The sequence below is a fragment of the Eleutherodactylus coqui genome, chromosome 11 (assembly GCF_035609145.1).
Source record: "Eleutherodactylus coqui strain aEleCoq1 chromosome 11, aEleCoq1.hap1, whole genome shotgun sequence".
Taxonomy (NCBI): Eukaryota; Metazoa; Chordata; class Amphibia; order Anura; family Eleutherodactylidae; genus Eleutherodactylus; species Eleutherodactylus coqui.
In genome coordinates, this window is record NC_089847.1 from 14,700,197 (window position 1) to 14,721,697 (window position 21,501).

General features: G+C 44.2%; 1 protein-coding gene across 2 annotated transcripts in view; it reads left to right on the top strand.

The window, feature by feature from the left end:
- The first annotated feature begins 249 nt into the window (after nt 1–249).
- LOC136582736 (acyl-coenzyme A diphosphatase NUDT19-like) overlaps nt 250–21,501 on the top strand; it is a 31,540-nt gene continuing 10,288 nt past the window's right edge. For both annotated transcript variants that reach the window (XM_066583966.1, XM_066583967.1), the window contains exons 1-3: nt 250–332; nt 12,500–13,332; nt 17,732–17,936. In XM_066583966.1, coding sequence (XP_066440063.1) covers nt 12,604–13,332; nt 17,732–17,936 — 934 coding nt within the window. In that variant the 5' untranslated portion in view covers nt 250–332; nt 12,500–12,603. The remainder of the gene's footprint in view (nt 333–12,499; nt 13,333–17,731; nt 17,937–21,501) is intronic.

Consider the following 21,501-nt stretch of genomic DNA (forward strand, 5'->3'; position numbering starts at 1 on the left):
CTCAGCAGGCGGGATTACACTTTTTAGGATTAGATGCAGTGACTCAGCAGGCGGTATCACACTTTATAGGATTAGATACACTAATGCAGGCAGCATCACAGGATTGTACAGAGAGCCACCATCCCTCTTGTTGTTAACTGTTCTTCTCTGTTCTCCTCCAATTATGTCATTGTTCATCCTGACCACACGGGGGAGCCCACGCACAATCGCTACTCTGAAGCAGAAGCATTAGTGCTCCCGATGCATTCTGGGAGTCGTAGTCCCAGGAGTTACAGGGCTGCAGCAGCAAGGACTCGGGCGGCGGAGGGTCACTCATGGTCATATTACTGCAGGTGCGGTATGCTAACCGGGAAGGTCCTAATATACAGCCGTGTGCCATGTGTGGGGGAGGGGCAGACACTGTAGTGCACTGTGTATATACATATATATATATATATATATACACTTCCCGCTGTGGACTACATATAACTGCCTTCTATCAGTTCCTGCTGTTCCCGGAGTCTCGATAGGACTTTCACCTGCCAGCTGTACTCTGCCCTCAGGCCGGATCTGTACATACATTTTGTGTATCAGAGGTTGAGTTTTTGCGTGCGCTGCTGCGGTTTTTTAGTCTACTTTTTGTACCGCAGCCGCGGTGCCGGACATTGACATGGCTCATTAGCCAAAATGCGCACGTTAACGAACCTGCTGAAATGGGTTCTATTCTCTGCATATTGCAAATTTTTCGCGCACAAATCCGCGTGAAGTCCGTCCGTGTGACTAAGCACTTAGCGTGGAGCGAGCCGAAACAGGCAAACCCTGTTTGGGGTCAAACTTTGCTCAAAGTTAAGTTTGGCGCAAACTCAAACCTCAGGCGGTTTATTTCGACCCGACCCACTAAAATGATTATTCTTGTAATATATGTGCGCTCCGTAAATAAAGGCGATTCTTATGAAACGCAGAGAGAACGGACAAACTCCGTGCAGATATTGCCCTTAGTCAGACTTGAACCTAGGACCCCAGCACTGCAGGGCAACAGTGCTAACCACTGAGCCACCGTGCTTCATTCTTCTTCTTCTGAGGATGAGAAGGAGAAGAACAAGAAGTAGAAACACAAATAGAAAACACAAACTCCATGCAGATGTTGTCCTTCAGCAGACGTGAAGCTAGGACTCCAGTGCAGCGAGGCAACCATGCTAACCACTGAGCCACCATGCTAACCACTGAGCCACCATGCTAACCACTGAGCCACCATGCTTCTTTTTTCTTGGAAGGAGAAGAATGGTTAAATCTTTATGTATGTTCTTTCTCCTTCTTTGTAATAAATGCATGCGCTGTATAAAGGGGATCGTTATTGTGAAGAAGAAACCCCCCAAAACACAAGGAGAACATATAACCTCCATGCAGATGTTGTCTTTGGTGAGATTTTCACATAGGACCCCAGCACTGCACAGCAACAGTGCTAATCACTGAGCCACCAGGTGTCTTCTGCTTTCTTCCTCCTACCTGCCTTCTTCCATTGGAGGAGGAGGAAAAAAAGAAGAAGCAGAAGGAGAACAAACAAACTCCATGCAGATGTTGTCCTTGGTCAGATTCAAACCAAGGAGCCCTGCACTGCATGGCAACAGTGCTAACCACTGAGCCACAAAGAAGAAGGGGAAACCGTTTATGACTCTTAGGCCCCCTGTCCATAGCGTTGCTATGGAATGCGCCGACCCCGTGTCCACAAGTGGAGAATCATTGCAATTCTCCGCTCACGGCCGGTAATTCGCAGCATGCTGTGAATTGCCACGATTCTTCACGGTCAGCCTATCTGTCAGGCTGACCGTGGAGATTTGTCTACCGGCTCCTGCTCCAACGGCAGAGATTCGCCGCAGGACTTCGCAACGCCCGTGGACAGGGGGCCTTACACAGTTGCCTTGCCGTCCTTGGGTCCTAGGTTCAAATCTCACGGAGGAGAACACAGAGTTTATATGTTCTTTTATATATATCGCGCATACATATTACACTGCACTTTACATCACTTGATATTTCCTTCCCTATCGGAGCTCCCAATATATATGTATTCACATATTTGTACGTTTTTGGAGAATATACAAACTCCATGCAGATGTTGTCCTTCATCAGATCTGAACCCAGGAGGCCACCGTGCTGCTGCTTCATCCTCCTCTGCAATAAATGTATATACTATATAAATAAATGACAGCACAAAAAATGGAGTAAGAGCTACATATGATATATTTTGTATTATACAAGCAGAATACATTGTAATCACATCTAGGAACGACATACTTAAAAATATCACATCCATCATAAGTAGGAGGATCACAAAATATAGAGTAAGGCCTCCTGCAGACGGCCGGGTTGGATCTCACAGCCGGATGCGGACCCGTGCCCTGCAGAGACCTGCGGCTCACCCGCTCCCGGCGTCTTCTCTCTGCGCAGTGTACCGGCTGCCGCCCTTATTGCCCCCCTTACTGCACTTATTGCCCCCCTTACAGTCTTGTTGAGCCACAGTGGTTTCCTTCTACTTGTAGCTCTTTTATTTTTGAAGTGTATGAACTGCCCATATGAGGTCATTAGGATGTTTTTTAAATTTCTTCCATTTGTTGTCAGTACTGTTATTTTTAAGGGCATTGTCCCATTTAATGTTACCAAGACTAATTCTGAGCTGATCAAATTTTGCTTTACTGATGTTTAGTTTTTTTGTCGCTCCCTGATAAGGCTTCCTATTGAATGACAAATGGAAATTAATTATATTCTGGTCACGTATTCCCAAGTGTCCTTCAACCTGCACCCCCGTGATTCTGTCAGGTCGGTTGGTTAATAATAAATTCAGAATGTCCCGCTCTCTAGTTGGCTCCCCTACAAGTTGGGTAAGGTAGTTATCTTTAATTGTTCTCAAGAACTTATCACCCTTGTGAGATTCGCAGGTTTCATCTTCCCATATTATATCTGGATAATGATCAACTATTGATGACCTATCCTAGGAGTGATACGCAATACTGATTTGTTCGTCGTTTCTACCAAATACCGGCCTTATTGTTACATGGATAGCCTGCGTTACTGTTATATGATTTATAAATAAGGTCGATTATGGTGATGAGATATAAACTCACACAACCATGAAAAACATACAAACTCCATGCAGATGTTGTCCCTGGTCAGATTTGAACCTAAGACCCCAGCACTGCAAAGCAACAGTGCTAAAAACATAGGAGGAGTCAGAGGAGGAAGGAAAAGAACGGTGCCTCAATGGAGCACGCTGTTGCTTTGCAGCACTTGGGTCCTAAGTTCGAATCTGACCAAGGACAACATCTGCATGGAGTTTGTATGTGTTTCATAATAATCACCTTTACTTATATATGGCATATGTTTTATTAGGAAGGACAAGAAGAAATTGTATGGCTCTTAGACAGTGTTGTACATGAGCTTTGGGGAGAATAGTGTAGTCCTATTTCTGCCCAAAAAAATTTGGACCGAACCAAACTCGTTGCTGAAGTTCGGCAAACTGGCCGATCCAAACTGTTCAAAAGTTCGCTCATCACTCGTGACGATAATTGCTCGAAATAGTTGCTAAAACGTATGAATGACTGTTGTTTGTGAGGCTTTACACAGGGCAATTGTTCAATTTCATGCCTACTGAACAACTTTTTGGGAGCATTTACATGGGCCAAAATATCATTCGATGACTAGTTAGAGGGGTGTGAGGTTCTTTGGTAGACATGCATTTGAAATTTCAGCCCCCTCCCCAATGCACACTGATTGGTTGCCAAGTCCACTGAACGCACATAAATACGTCCAAGTGGTTTTCAAGTGAACACTCGCTGCTGCGGTCCCTCACTGGTTGGACTTCACAGTTGGTGCTGCAGCAACGAAGTCTGGCTTACCACCTGCTTGGTGGCCGAGTTTACACGGAACAACTGTCACATTGGCTCTATTGATTAACATTTTGGACAATAGTTGTACCGTGTGAATCTACCCCCATGGGAGCCTCCGGGACGTGTAGCATATTTACTAAGACTGTTGGGCCTCGGAGCAGTTCATTAGCATTTATTTGCTATGGAGCATGAGCTATGCTTAATAACACAGATGTAATGTGTTTACCGAACTCGTGATACCTATGGCAGCTCACCACTACTTAACTGAAGGGTAAAACGGCGTCATTTTCTTACAAACCTATAGATCCATGCCCTCTTTTTATGACCAAGAACGCACATACCTAAGGAGCACGTGCCAGTGACCAGTGGCACCAGAACAATACCCAATTTACATACAGAAAAATAATTTTCTTGTCCGTATCATTGGGTACACAGCTGAAGACCGTGGCTATAGCTACTGCCACTAGGAGGCGACGCTAAGCAGAAAAATTGTTACCGCCTCCCGCTAGCTGTACGCCCCTCCTGTTGGCAGTCAGTAGGAGGCAAACCTGTTTGTCACTGGTCTTCAAGAACCTCTTGGATTGAGGGAATGCAGGAAGGCAGGACTTTCCCCGTTACCCCACCGAGGAGGACGAAGATGTCATTCCGCCACCGACTATGTGGAAGATTCTGCGCAAACGTTTATGATGTCCTCCTCGCCAATTGTAATTGTTACAGACCCTGAAACCTGAGGACACAGCGCGGCGATGTTCGTCCTGCGAGAGTATGCAAACTCCAATGGTTTCATTGAGTCTTTAGTGTTTATTGATGAAGACATCTTCCACCTTTTGGGCAGCAAACCTAATGTCAGGATCTGGGAGAGATCCCCAAGGTGAGTGCGCTATGACCTGTAGGAAAGTATATGGGCCATTCTTTTACCTTGAGGAAACAATCCCGGGAATTTCGTACCTGGACGCTACAGATATGACTCCGACCTTGGCTAGAAGAAGAGGTCCCAACAGGACGGGGAACCCCTCATTTTCATAATGAAGTTGACAGTGAGCTCAGCAGGCGACTACCAAAGAGATGGATTGGCCATGCAGATGGTGAGGATATTGAACTTCTTCCTTGGCCTCCATGTTCCCATTACACCTTGTGAGGTTTTCTCTCGGGGAGTGTTGGAATCTATATGCTCTCCTCACCTCCCACCATGATCTGCGGCATCACAGACATCATTGCATCAGCCAGTCGGGATCCGCTACAATGTGTATGGCAGGAACATGACTCCACGCTTCATGTGCATCTAGTGACAAAGGGGGCCACGCTGATCACCTCTAATGTGGAAATTATTTTTAATGTTGTGCAACAAAACTTTTTTGAGTTTCTGTTTCCATTGATATGACATTTCTGTATTGGAGTGTCATTAACCCCTTAAGGACCAGACACTTTTTAGGGATTTTACCCATGTGGTGGTTTTACTGCCTTTTTTTTCCCCTTTAGCTGCCAAAAATTATTTTTGTTGCCTTTTTTTACCGTGACATATAGGGCTATTTTTTTAAAATATCTTTTTTACTGACTTTTTTTTCAGTTTTTTTGTTTTATTGGGGTTAGAGTTAAAAAATTTGATTTTTTTTTTGTCATATAAGACCTCTGGGGCACATTCACATAGTTTTAAAAAAAAAATTGATTCTATCCAACTGTAGCTGTAACATCCATAGGAGACTCAGTAAGGCTGCCTGTCCACCGGTGTTTTTGGATTGCGTTTGCCGCTGCGAAAATTTGGCCTCAGGGAACGTAATGCATGCTTTCCATAGCGTTGCTATGGAAAGCGCAGCCTCCCTGTCCACGAGCAGAGAAACATAGCTATTCTCCGTTTGCGGGCGTCAAATCGCAGCATGCTGTGAATTGCCGCGATTCTCCGCGGTCAGCCTATCTGTCAGATAGGCTGACCGTGGAGATCTGTCTGCAAGCTTCTGCTCCCAGGCGGCGGCTCCTGTGGCGGAGATCCGCTGCGAGATACCGCAACGCTCCGTGGACAGGCAGCCTCACAGAGAGAAACCTTCCCTATAGTGACATTAGTCACTGGCAGAGCTAATCAGGGTTTGCTGGGACCCTGTAGCTCTACTGTGCCAGAGGGCACACGGCGGTCACTGACTGCCGGCTCACAAAGTGAAAGAAAGAATTCCACTTTCACTTTTTTAGTACATCTCGCTGATTGAGCGATGTGTACTAAATAAAGGAGGAAGCAGAAAGGGTTAAAACAACTCATTCTGATTGATTAGAGAAACAGGAGGCTTTAATCCCTGCTATAATTTTACATACGACTGAGCTTTAAGCCCAGGACCAAGCACTGTATTTTTACAGTGCTTGATCCTTAATGGGTTAAATGTGAGTTTCACATCGAGAAGATCATTTGTTCACCCTCTATTACGGCCACTTCACCTTAGGAGCTATGGATTCCCATCTGATAATGCCAGTTTAAACTGTTTTGTTCTAACTGCGTTTCATCGCGGCAGGTGGCCATAGAACCAACTTTTGGCACCGCTTTGGCTCTGTGTATACAATCCACCAAACCAGAATGGGCATGCTCTCTGTCACAGGCAGTCATGGACCTTACTAGGCCTTCTACTGATATTTTAGCTGGACCGTTCCGACTGTCAATCTGGTCAGAAGGTGTCAGAAGGAGACTATTTATTTTTGCAGGAATCTCTCTAGTAGACCACAGAAAGGAACTAGACATCCTCTAGATCTCCTGCATCAACATCTTGTTTAGTTATACTCCTTCCAGAGACATTAATTGGTCAGAAGGCGAACTCTCCAAGACTCCCTATGATTCTGATCTGGATGAAGAACAGGCTCTAAAATTTTCACCATGGTGGGTAGCCTGATGGTTGCTATTTGGAATACCTTTCAAGTCACACATCAGACTCCAACTATGTCAGACATCCAAAGCATTCTCCAAAGGTGTTTCATGAAGAGTTTGAGGACAGGGTTTCCAGTTCGAGTCCAAACCGACAACGTGACGGCCGTCGCATACATAAATCATCAAGGTGAGACTCGCAGCACCAAAGTCATAGAGGAAGCAGCAAAGATTTTGACTTGGGCCGAAGATCACCTTCCAGCACTCTTGACAGTCCACATACCAGAGGTAGACAACTGGATAGCCAACTTCCTCAGCAGAGAGACAGTCAAACCTGAAGAGTGGGAACTACATCCAAAAGTATTTCGAGCACTTTGTCAATGGTTGGGCCTAGCGGATGTCGTCCTCATGGTGTCTAAAATGAATCGCAAGCTGCCAATCTCAGGACCCCTGAGCTCAAACAGTAGTGCAGTAATAATTCCATGAACAGAATTATGGTTCCTGTATGTTTTTCCTTCCTTCTCATTAACCCAATGACTTCTCAAGAAGATCAAGGCCTTCCTATGCTTTCCATTGCCCCAGATTGGCCCCACTGGGCGTTGTACGTGTTTCACTTCAAACTGCTCTCCATGGCGCCTCCCTCTTTGAGAGGATCTTCTCTTTACAGGGACCCCTCTTCCAGCCAAATTTGCCCACGCTTCGATCACCGGTGTGGCAGTTGAAGTCATGGTCTTGAGAGTCCGTGGATTTGCGGAACCTGTCGTTCAACCATGATGAAGGCTAGGAATCCCTCCTCTTCTGGGGTTTATCTTCATGTTTGAAAAAAGGATTTTTGCTGGTGTGAACAACCCAATTTCCATCCTATGTGTTTCTCTACCATCTCTTATTCCTACAGAAGGGTCTTTTCTATCACTTTCTCCACCCCGGAGGAACTGCTCTGGAACATTCCATGGTCTTAAGCTGTGTCCCCCAATGATACAGACGAGAGAACAAGATTTTTGGACCTAAGGTAAAATTTCTTTCTCATCTCTGTCATTGGGAGACGCAGCACCACCCGGTCTGTTGTTAGTATTTTTACTGATGGTTTCCTCCTTGCCGGAGGGTTCTATTTGCAGTTGCACGCGGTACTGCAGAGAGTCACAGTTTCTAAATAATGTTTTTGTCACGTTGCCAGAATGACTGTTGTGTATCCTACTTGACTTGTTAGTGTGGTGAACGCGGGAGGGATATAACTAGACGCTGATACATTTTCGGCTTCGTGTCAGCCTCCTAGTGGCAGTAGCTATACCCACAGTCTTCAGCTGTGTGCCCAAGAACGAGACGAGAGTGAGATTTTATTGTGAGTACTAAAATCTTGTTTTTTAGAAACATTTTACACCATTCTAAATCACATTTTCTCAGTTGAAAAGCAACTTTTCTTTCCACGCAGTCCTCCGCTTCCAGTCTTCAGAATAGTGCACCATAAAGGGGTTGTGCAATCGGTGGGGTACGATTACCTATTGCCAGAACAGGGGTGCTGTGTGCCCTTTTTGGACTGGCAATGAATGGAGCTGCAACGTGTGTGTCCCAGTGATCAGACCAACACCAATCAGTTATCACATAACTTGATATAACCAGAATACCCCTTTAACCCCTTAGTGATGGACCCATTTTATGTCCTAAGGACAAACCAAGTTTTCAGTTTTTTTGTCGTTGCATTCCTAGAGCCATAATCTTTTAATTTTTCCATCAACATAGCTGTATGAGGGCTGTCCTATTATGGGACAGATTGTATTTTTTAATTGCATCATTTTGTATATCATGTATTGTATAACTTTAATTTTTTTTCAGTGGGGGAGGGAAATTGGGGAAAAAAGATGACACAATTTTTTAATCACATAGGCCGCCTGCACACGAGCGTTCCGGATTCCGCTAGCGGATTTTCACGCGCGTATGGTACCTAAATGTGCTTGCGGATAGGTGCGGATGCGTGAAAAATCACGCGCGGATATACGCGGATGTGTTGCGGAAAAAAACGCGCAGAAAAACCAGCAGACACCCCTTATTGTAAATCCAACCCCTAGAGAACTGCCCATTCCTTGGAAAACAGCTTAAAAACCAACACCCAGACTCCGTTTTGTCCCTCTTGCTTGTGCGAGCACCGTTAAATTATTCTGGCAACATGCTTTCACCCGGTGAGCAGATGTCTTTGTGGGCATGGTTGATCCATGTAACTTTTTTCGGGCGCTTCTCCAGCGTGACTTTATTTCAGTCACTGCAAAAAAATTCACAAGAGGAATTCATTACTACAGATTTTGCATTCTTACATCCTGCATTGGCAAGAAATACTACCTATCTCCCTCTACACATTGCGGGTGTCTGCTGAACAAGGCTATTAACCCAATAAATGCAGTGGCACCAGTGGAAAATACAACTGTTCCCGCAAAAAACAAACAGGGAGGGCTTAGTAACTTGGGCGCATCCTGGCGGCTCATGCACCCGTCTTCCTGCACAAGACGGCCGCAATGCAGGATGGACGTCTTTCCACAGAGCTGGAGGAAAGAACACAAGTCCGGCAATGGAGGCGTCATGTGCTCTTTTCCCTGCACGGTGAATGTGGTAAAAAAAAAAGAAAGAAACTACGCCCGAAATGCACTTTTTCGGTCACCCTTTTTCTGAGAAAAAATGTAATAAAAGGCGATCAAAAAGTCAACTGTATGCAAAAATGGTACTAACAGAAACGTCAGGACATACCGCACAAAATGAGCCCTCACACAACTATGTCGCCAAAGAAATAAAAAAGTTATTGCACGCAAAATGGACACAGAAAATAATTTGAAAAAAATTAAATATCTTTAAAAAAAACAAAACAAGTACTACAGCAAAAAAAATACTATATAAGTGTGGTATCGTAGTAATCGTACTGACCCATAGAATAAAAATATCAGGTCGTTTTTGTTGCACTTTGCGCGCTGCAGAAACAGGACGCACCGAAAGATGGTGGAAAGTCTTTTTTTTTTTCTCTCCGATTACAATTTTTTAAAGGTTTTTCAGTAAATTATATGGTACAATAAATAGTGCCATTGCAAAATACAACTCGTCCCGCAAAAAAACAAGCCCACATACAGCGACGTCGATGGATAAATAAAGGAACTACGATTTTTTTAGGGAGTAGGGGGAAAAAAAGGAAAAAAGCAAAAAAGCTCCGTCACTAAGGGGTTAAAAGTGGGGATGGAAAAAAGCACAATAAAAACAAAAGTAAAACTGCTTGGCCACTAAGGGGTTAAAATGAAAAAAAAAGGACATTTGACGCAATAGCGAATAATACTCACGCAAGTTCATTTCCGCTTCTATTGCGTTCGTCCAGGCATCCCATAAACCTGAGCGGAGAGTTGAAGCCAGGATTGTTCCTTTCGATTCTTGTTTAAGTACTCTGGGGAGTTACTGTCCCATGTGCTAGGGAAGTCCTGCATCATTGCGACAAGTTTGCCCATGTCGATCATTATTCGTTACGCCTGGTGGCTTGTGGCTGCAGGCTGGTGGCTTGTGGCTGCAGGCCGGTGGCTGCTGGCTGCTGTCTGGTGGATGAGGTGACTGGAAGGGCAGTGCTGCTGCTGAAATTTGCCTGTGAAGCTCTGTGCTGTGTGTTGGGACGCCTCCTACCATGCCTACTTCCTGTAGTCATAGCAACCAGTGACTCCATCCGCAGCTGCACTGCGGATGTACTGCGTGAAAAAACGCACCCATTCACTTGTATTGAAGGCTTCACGCGCAGAATCCGACCCAAATTAGAACAGGTCGCAGATTTTTTCCAGCGCGTGAAAAAACGCGATACAAATCTGTCCGTCTGGGGACAACTGCGGATCCTCATAGGAGTATATTGGCTGCGGTCTGGGGCAGATAATGTGCCTAAAATAACGCGCTGGAAATTCCGTTCGTGTGCAGGCACCCATAGTCTAATATATAAGCGTTATGTACTTTTCTGATACTAAATGTATGAGTGCTGTTGCTACATGTTTCCGCCGTATAGTCGCAGTCGCGCTTTATGCGCCCCTGTACATTTAACCTATATGGGAAGTGCTTGTGGAACCCCTCGATTGGAATATGGGGTTCCTATGAGTTGATATGGCACTTGAAGGTTTGAAGATGGCCTCCATTTCTGTTGTCTATGGTGGCCTATAAGGCTCAGCCTCATAGAGCAAGATCATATAATACACTTCAATATAGTATTGTGTCATTTAAGTTCCAGGATGGAACAAATATAAAAAGTTTTTTTTTTTTAAAAAGGGGTAAGAAAAAATAAAAAAATTGTAAAAAAAAAAAAGAAAGAAAATTTCAAACCCCCACTTTTATCCATTTACTATGCAAAAAAAAACCCTGCACAAATCTTGTATCGCTGCATTGGGGAATGGCCCATGGAAAATGTTAGTAATTAATGAACCCACATGGTGCAAGTTGAGAAAAAAAAATAATAAAAAGCATAGCAAAAATAATCAATTTTGTATATGTTGACTCAATTGAATAAGAATAGAAAACTATTAAAAAGTCATATGGTACCAATAAAAAGTACGATTCGCCTTGCCAAAAACAACCCCTTAAAGGAGCACGGTTTTTTGGTAACAAAAATGTTAGTGGGTCCTTAGATGATACAAAGGAATACAAGCAGAAAGATGTGGAACAACACTCATACGCATGAATATCAGAAAAGTACACTCATATATACACTAACCACATTAACACCTTAGTGACCGGACTGTTTTTTTGCTTTAAGGACCAAGTGATTTTCACCATCCCGTTCCAAGAACCGCAACTCTCTGATGGCCGTATGAGGGCTTGTTTTGAGTTGTATATATCAATGTACATATAATGTGTCTCTTTGGTATTTTATTAATTTTAAATTGGATTTTTTCCTCCTTAAATTAAACTTTGGTGCATTTTATAAACACTTTTTTTTTTAGTCCTTCAAAAGGGACTTGGAAGAGGCGATCGTTTGATCGCTAGAACAGTAAACTGCATTACTTTTGTAGTGCATTCTACAATGCCTATGACAACAGCCTATTAGACTTTGCTGGAGGTGGGATCTAATAGGCTGAGTTTCAGGGCAGACATGGAGGCTTTTGTCAGGCCTCCAGCTGTCATGGGAACTTATTGGTACCTTCTGATCACACTACGGGGTGCCGATGGGTCATCTGATTAAATGCTGTAGTTGCTATTGATTGTAACATATGAGGTTTCCCCTGTGGTGGTGGTTAGAGCAGGAGCCCAGCTGTTAGTAGTCAGCTAAACCACTGCCTTAAAATGATGTATGTGCAGGTTTAAAGTCCATTAGTGAGATAAGTAAAAAGGCGTATTGGCCGTCACTAATGGGTTAAGGTAACTTTTATATGTGTCAACTATCTCTGGAATTCTCAGTGCTGGAAACAGCGAATTTTGGCGATAATTGTCCCGTGTACACCAAATCTCCAACTTGTCAGGGTCACTTGGTCTTTTAGTAGAACTAAAAACCAGGCAATTGTCGGGCTATATAAGCGGGAGCCACTCAATGTGTGAGAAACTTATGGTTACTGTGAGTGAAGGAGGGCGGGCCGGAACAGTTCCCAGCCACTCAACCTCCGTTCACTTGAATGACTGTCTCTCCTGTGTAAAGCACCGGAATGATAGTTGGGCGGCAGCGAGTGGGGCGGCTGTCCCTTATTCTGGGCATGTGGAGTAACTCTGAATCTTGGGAGGGTTGTGGGGAATCTTTAATGGCATTTGGTGTATCGCACACTATATGTACGCAGCAGTTAGTCATGATACGTCTACGCTTTTCTATCTACAGGAAGCACCCTTATTATTACGGCTAGTGTCCAGCCCCACACACGGTCGCGACAGATCGTCTTCTGCTAAGAATATTAGACAACAAGAAAAACCAAGCTATAAAAAATGAACAACACGTTAAAGCACTGGCGGGAAGCCGCCACCCTGATATTAACAGCCGGATGCCAACATCTGAGCGCCATACCAAAATCCACACCCCAGGGTCCCTGGCACAGTCAACAGAAGACAACCACCTTCGATTATGAGGTTCTTTTGCTGCTACGCAGTCAGAGTAGCGGTTTCTTCCCCAACGCGTTTGTGTTTCCTGGGGGACTCGCTGAACCTTCCGATTTCTCCAGCGATTGGGTGAAAGTGTTTGAGAGACATGCCCAGAAGCCTAACTTTGGGCTTGGGGTGGTGAAGCAGCCTCCTTACACTAGGCCTCCCATGTTCATCACTGACAGAACAAAGTTTGGCTCTCCAATCCCTGGCGAGGTGGCCTTCCGGATCTGCGCTATAAGGGAGACCTTTGAAGAATCTGGTATTTTGTTGGTGGTTCCTGAAAATTCCAGTATCGAGGACAACCAGAATTTCATGGCTGCTTATGAACAGGATGCAAAAGCGATAGCTAGGTGGAGAGAAGAGGTTCAAAGTGATCCCTTGCGGTTCATCGAAATGTGTAAAGAGCTCCGATGTGTCCCTAATATCTGGGCCCTTCAGGAATGGGCCAACTGGCTGACCCCCGTGCCTCCTAAAAATGTAGCTCGCAGACGCTACGACACGGCTTTCTTCATCTGCTGCTTACCAAGGAAGCCGTACACTATGGATGACCAGAAAGAAGTGACCAACTTCAAAGTGAGTGCCCGCAGGTATACAGGTGTTGTCTGATCATATGATAGAGCGCATTTAGTTATTGTAGGGGACTTGCTGTTGGGGAATCGTGTCCGCTGCCACTCATGACTCTAGAGGACATGCTCTATCTAATACATGTCAAGTGGTAATAAATGTCACCATCAATGATCTTTCATAGAAGAATATATTAAGGGAATTGCTTGAACTCTGAATTTGTAGGGATTCCACCAGCAGAATAGTGATTTCAGCTCTGGAGTATAATAAAGGATGTAACTCAGGATCAGTACAGGATAAGTAATGTATGTACACAGTGACTCCACCAGCAGAATAGTGAGTGCAGCTCTGGAGTATAATACAGGATGTAACTCAGGAGCAGTACAGGATAAGTAATGAATGTACACAGTGACTCCACCAGCAGAATAGTAAGTGCAGCTCTGGAGTATAATACAGGATGTAACTCAGGATCAGTACAGGATAAGTAATTCGACCAGCAGAACAGTGAGTGTAGCTCTGGAGTATAATATAGGATAAGTGATGTAACATAAAGTATGTGCAGTGACTTCCCTGTTTATGGAGATTAATTCTGTATATAAGCTATGCAATAGGGTTCAGAGACATATACATTTAAAGATAGTTATGTGAGGGTTTTCTCACTCCTCCCTACCATTGGGACCCCAGTGATGTTCCTGGATGCTAAGCACATGGTGAGGTATAGATGTTGCTCCGTAAACTGGAGAACTGTACACACAGAACACCAAAAGCAAGTGAACTGCGAACTGGACTCACGGGCACACATAACACAAAGACTGACAAATGACCCCAAATCACTCACATAGAATACTTGCATGCATACACAGATGGAATAGGTTAGGTACAAGGTATTGATTCATGTTTTGGCAAAAACATTTAAGCTCACGAGCCTGCCAACAAGGGTCCTCGTTGTTTCATGGGTCCCTACTCTAACCAGACAACTTCCAGATGAATCCTGCCAGCATTCGGAGTGATCATCCAGATAGGGATGGCTGAAACCTAATGACCTAGGGAAAAGAGCAGCAACTTATGGTGCAAGATCTATCCGGATGAGTACTCCCATCCTCAGCTTCATAAGAAGTATCTTTATTGAATTACACAGCCACAATGTCTCCTGCAACGTATCGACTGTTACATACAGTCTTTGTCAAGCATACAGGATCATATACCAACCCCGCATATATATACATATAGACCACCCCTACATAGACAGCACCCACTAAAACCATACCTCCAAAAGAAGTATAAAAAAATCATGAGGCAGCTAGGTGTTAAAGATATGGCATGTTTCACTGGTCTGTAAGTCACCAATACTGACACAGAGGTCAGTACTGCGCCTGCGTCAGTATAATACTCGCGAGACTACCCGGCATATCATAGTTGCCAAGGTGACACAGTCAACCAACAAGACCAGCCAAATAGCGCTTGCGCAAGCGGCCTCTGCCTACTATGGGAGATCAATTCGGTGCATCCCTCAGAATGCGCAAGATCCTTGCAAGATTACCTCTCCTAACAGGGTTGCTAAAGCAACAAAATCAACTATCGCGGCCGGCCATATAGCGCATGCGTAGGCAGCAGCATAGTAACATAGTATGTTAGGCCGAATGAAGACATCTAGTTTAGCCTGCTGTAAGACCCGGGTCAACAACCCACTGGTCACCTAATATCCTGTAATATCCTTCCGCTCTAGAAAGACATCCAGTCCCCTCTTAAATTCCTCCATGGGTTTTGCCATCACCACGTCCTCAGGCAGAGAGTTCCACTGTGTGAGGATTTGCTCCGCAACATCATGGCTCCTCCCCATGGAGTATATGACAACTAAATCATCATTCATGTCCCACTTTATAGTATCCATAAATAGATGTTATATAAACTGCATACCTGTTGTATAATAATATGTAATAAAAGGGGGCAACCAGTTGAATCATAAATCTACCCTACACCTGTATCCTATCAATATATCAGGATACACCATCGAAACCCCTCACATATCCCAATAAATGGAACGCAAACACATAAGATCAGATAAAGTATTGGTTCTAATTATGTTGTAAAAACTAAATAAATGAATTGGTGACTCCGGTACGCCAGTCCAAGGCCCAGTGTCAAAATGTGCCCACGCATAATTGGAAAAAGGAAAAAGGTATTGTTGGATCAATCAAGGGATGTCCCTCCACAAAATAAGAAAAATAAGAATAAAATCACATTAGTTCATATAACAAATACAAACAACTTAAAAACTCGGACCCCTAAAGATCCCCAAACAACTCAATGAACTGTAAGTCAATAAAGATACTTCCTATGAAGCTGGGGATGTAAGTGTTCATCCGAATATATCTTGCACCATAAGTTGCTGCTCTTTTTCCTAGTTTTGTGGATTCCAGGGGTCCAGATCCTTATTAGAGCGTACAACTGCCATATCAAGATTTTTTGCTGTCCCAGTGGGATATATGTAAGTGTGCTGCAGGTAGGACAATATTGGAACTTGAAACCTAATGACCTAGTTCCGTAGATGGTAAACCATCCACACAGAACGGGACACAGTTTACTCCGACACACACTAGCTAATGCATACCACAGAGAAACCGGACTGATAATGCACCACATGTCCGGCCACCTGCACAGACACACAGAACACATCACAGTTCACACCAATTACACAGAACAGAATCCCCACTCAGAACTCGCATGCATACTGACATCAAACAATAGCTAGTCCAAGTGTCCTCACACCAAGGGGAAAGAGTCAGACACCGAGCTGACATACAGGGAACTGTGTAAGGCATCACCCACCTGACAACACACTAGGCATCACATCAGACGTCTGGAGGTCACACCTGTCAAAGGGAAGGGGAGAGGGGATCTACATAAGATGTAGACAGGGACTATAGGTGTCCAGACCATCCTCAGGGAAGAGGAGAAAAACACTTCAGACTAAACATGCAACAACATCCAGCTCTGAGTGGGAATAAGACAGAACCAATATAATCACCAGCATCCCCTAATTAGAGAAGTTGGTATCTATGTGCAGCAGACCAAGGAGATTGGCTGGCTGGGGAAACTCCACACCCCGACAGCTCAATTATCCTACAGCTGAAAAGCTGTGCTTCTGGAACCTCATATAGAACAACAGATCCCAGTAGTACAACCTGACAATAAGTATGTATGTACACAGTGACTCCACCAGCAGAATAGTGAGTGCAGCTCTGGGAGTATAATACAGGATGTAACTCAGGAGCAGTACAGGATAAGTAATGTATGTACACAGTGACTACACTAGCAGAATAGTGAGTGCAGCTCTGGAGTATAATACAGCATGTAACTCAGGAACAGTACAGGATAAGTAATGTATGTACACAGTGACTCCACCAGCAGAATAGTGAGTGCAGCTCTGGAGTATAATACAGGATGTAACTCAGGGTCAGTACAGGATAAGTAATGTATGTACACAGTGACTCCACCACCAGCAGAATAGTGAGTGCAGCTCTGGGGTATAATACTGGATGTAACTCAGGATCAGTACAGGATAAGTAATGTATGTACGCAGTGACTCCACCAGCAGAATAGTGAGTGCAGCTCTGGAGTATAATACAGGATGTAACTCAGGATCAGTACAGGATAAGTAATGTATGTACACAGTGACTCCACCACCAGCAGAATAGTGAGTACAGCTCTGGAGTATAATACAGGATGTAACTCAGGATCAGTACAGGATAAGTAATGTATGTGCACAGTGACTCCACCACCAGCAGAATAGTGAGTGCAGCTCTGGGGTATAATACAGGATGTAACTCAGGATCAGTACAGGATAAGTAATGTATGTGCACAGCGACTCCACCACCAGCAGAATAGTGAGTGCAGCTCTGGGGTATAATACAGGATGTAACTCAGGATCAGTACAGGATAAGTAATGTATGTACACAGTGCCTCCACCAGCAGAATAGTGAGTGCAGCTCTGGAGTATAATACAGGATGTAACTCAGGATCAGTACAGGATAAGTAATGTATGTGCACAGTGACTCCACCAGCAGAATAGTGAGTACAGCTCTGGAGTATAATACAGGATGTAACTCAGGATCAGTACAGGATAAGTAATGTATGTGCACAGTGACTCCACCAGCAGAATAGTGAGTACAGCTCTGGAGTATAATACAAGATGTAACTCAGGATCAGTACAGGATAAGTAATGTATGTGCACAGTGACTCCAGCAGCAGAATAGTGAGTACAGCTCTGAAGTATAATACAGGATAAGTAATGTATGTATAAAGTGACTTACCTATAAAGAAACTGCTGCAAATGCAACTCTCCAATAGATAAAACTGTTATCAGATCATCTGTGCATCCAGTAATATATTATTTGTGATGTTTCAGTGGTGGACACCTAAGGAAACAATAAATGAATCTCAGAATAATGCCTGGATCCCCCCTCCCCAGATCTATGAGTTGAGCAGATTGTGTAACTTCACGCACCTTGAAGATCTGCAGCGTTTCGCTCTCCATCGTGGTCTGGAAGGCTGTGAAAGATTCTGCCCTATCATTATACACGCCAAGGACGGCGTTATGAGTACGCTGCCAGGTACGTGACTTTTGGGTATGGGAATAAAGCTTTAAAGGGAACCTGTCACCTCAGAACAGAACTATAAACTAAGTTATGGTGCTATATAGGGACCCGCTCCTCCGCCGGTGAAGTCTGCATGCGGTCTGAAAATCCGACTTTTGTGCACTCTGCAGTGTGCCCTCTTTCATAGACTTCTTTAGGAGCGTGCAGCAGTCTGAGGAGAGTTCACTGGCGAATGGTTTGGGCGAGTATAAAAATACATCCACATCTCCCCATACAGCAGCATAACTGTTTATGGTTCTGTTCTGAGGTGACAGGTTCCCTTTAATCACTGTATAGCAAGGATGGCAAACTTATTTTCACGAGGGCTACATCAGCATTATGGTTGGCTTCAAGGGGCCGGATCGGAAAGAACTCCGAATGCTGCTGTTAAAGGGGTTGTGCCGCGCCCAAACGGCTTTTTTTTTTTTTCAATAGGCCCCCCGTTCGGCGCGAGACAAACACAAGGGATGGGTTAAAAAAAAAAAAAAGTTTAGTACTTACCCGAATCCCCGCTCTGCGGCGACTTCTTACTTACCTTACCAAGATGGCCGCCGGGATCTTCACCCACGATGCACCGCGGGTCTTCTCCCATGGTGCACCGTGGGCTCTGTGCGGTCCATTGCCGATTCCAGCCTCCTGATTGGCTGGAATCGGCACACGTGACGGGGCGGAGCTACGCGATGACGCGTAGAAGGGGGCGGAGCCAGAATGCCGCTCGTGCCGAGACCCAAGAGAAGGGAGAAGACCCTTCTGCGCAAGCGCGTCTAATCGGGAGATTAGACGCCACCATGGAGACGAGGACGCCAGCAACGGAGCAGGTAAGTGAATAACTTCTGTATGGCTCATATTTAATGCACGATGTATATTACAAAGTGCATTAATATGGCCATACAGAAGTGCTTACCCCCACTTGCTTTCTCGGGACAACCCCTTTAACTATTTAAATGCCACTGTTAATTCTGACAGCTGCATTTAAATGGCCTAAACAGCCCCCCCTGCTATGAGATTACAGGGTACCATTTGGGTCTTGTGAAGGCCCCAGAACTGCCATTTATTTCTGCCCTAAGATGTGCCTGTAGAAATACATAATATTTAATAATCTAAGCAATCAAATGATCACTGGTTTGTCCCCTATGGGAACTAAAAAAAACAAAATAAAAAGTGCATTTTTTATTAAATAAGTACAAAACAAAAAACACTAAAAGTTCAAACTTCCCCAAAACAGAAGCATAAGCATATTGGCTCTTTCCACGTTTATAAATGTCTGGTCTATTAAAATAAATGTGTTACTTGTACCGTACGCTGAATGCAATCAGAAAGATTCTCCAAGAAGAATGTAAAAAAAAAGTGATAAAGTAGCATATACCCCAAATTGCTCCCAATAGAAACCACAGGTCGGCCTGTCAAAAATGAGTCCTCACACCGCTGAAACATAAAAAAGTTATGGCGGTCAGAAGATGGTGGTAGAAAATATTTAAGGAGGTTCTGTCATTAGAAAAAAAATCAAACCTTACCTATTCCTCCCCGTTTTCTTACTGCATTTTTTTTTTTGCTGATCTACTTCTGGCTCTTCCAGTCCCCCGAGTCACCTCACCGCAAGTCGGTCGGATCCTCTTCTTCCTGTTATGTAGCATACATTGCCGGTATTCTGCTTCCGGTAGGTGAGTGTAGGTTACGTCACTAGTGATATGTGATTGTTCTCAGTGAGAGAAACCAAGTAATCTTAGATATGATACCTTTTAATGGCTAACAAAAATCCATTATGTTATAGCAAGCTTTCGGGTCTTCTATCAGTCCTTTATTAGGCTAGAAATGAAACTGGTTTGGATGGGGCACATATAAAATATACAAATGCAGAAAGGACATTACTCTTGATTGAATATAAATGTTCACACACAGAAATTTGAGACTGTTTTGCACTCAAAACCTAAAACAACAGACAAACTCATCTGAAACATAAATACTTAATCAGTCCACTGAGCTCAGGAATGTGACAGCATGATGATGTGTCTTATCTCTCCTTCAACCTGTACATGGAAGGAGATGCGGCACCTCCTATTGGATGGTAGCATTCTTGCATGTCAAGTTCAAAATTTTTATGAAGTTTAAGAAAAATAAATTGATTGGGAAGAGGACATCCCTCTTGACCTCCTTCAGACCTTTCATATTCTCCACTTATGCAAGAATCCCGGGCTGAGGTTCATTTCATTCTTGAGGGTATCAAACATGGCCATATACTTGTACTCCCAAATTCTTCTGTGACGCTGCGACTTGAAATTGCCCTTCATTATGATAACGCTCATCTGCTCCATAACAATGTTTTGGCACAGGTAATTCCATCTTTTTCTCTCTACCTGATCCTGTGCGGCGAATGTCCTGTTTGGGGGCTTTATATTGTGGAAACAGGACAAAAAAGATAAGATCTTATTGCCACACAATTAGAGAGGGAAAGACGGAAGACAAAACATTTTTGTGGTCCGGGACACAGCATGGAGCAGATGAGAGTTATCATAATGAAGGGCAATTTCAAGTCGCAGCATCACAGAAGAATTTGGGAGTACAAATATATGGCCATGTTTGATAACCTCAAGAATGGAATGAACCTCAGCCCAGGATTCTTACATAAGTGGATAATATGAAAGGTCTAAAGGAGTTCAAGAGGGATGTCCTTTTCCCAATCAAGAATGTTGTCATCCAATAGGTGGTGCTGCATCTCTTTCCATGTGCGGGTTGAAGGAGAGATAAGACACATCATGAGACGGTCACATTCCTGATCTCAGTGAACTGATTGATTATTTATGTGTCAGCTCAGTTTGTCTGTTGTTTTAAGTTTTGAGTGCAAAACAAATATCTGTGTGTGAACATTTGTATTTCAATCAAGAGGAGTGTCCTCTCTGCATTTGTATATTTTATATATATGCCCCATCCAAACTAGTTTCATTCTGGCATGATGAAGGATCGATATTAGAGATGAGCGAGCGTACTCGGCCACGCCCCTTTTTCGCCCGAGTACCGCGATTTTCGAGTACTTCCGTACTCGGGCGAAAAGATTCGGGGGGCGCCGTGGGTGAGTGGGGGGTTGCAGCAGGGAGTGGGGGGGAGAAGGCGAGAAAGAGGGCTCCCCCTGTCCCCCGCTGCTACCCCCCGCGCCGCCACGCCTCCCCCCACCCCTCGGCGCCTCCCGAATATTTTCACCCGAGTACTGAAGTACTCGAAAATAGCGGTATTCGGTCGAGTAATTACTCGAAACGAGTACGTTCGCTCATCTCTAATCGATATGTATTTTTGTTAGCCATTGAAAGGTATCATATCTACAAGATTACTTTGGTTTCTCTCACTGAGGACAAATCACACTTTGCTCTGCTGGCTAACATGGTACCAAACCCCCTTTTTTTCCCATCACTAGTGATGTAACGTTCACTGCCTAGCAGGGGATGCCAAGCTATTGGCGAGACTGCACATGCACGCTGTCTCGCCGCGAGTGTTCATATACTATTGCAGTGAGACAGCACGCAGGCGCAGTCTCAGCAATAGCTCGGCA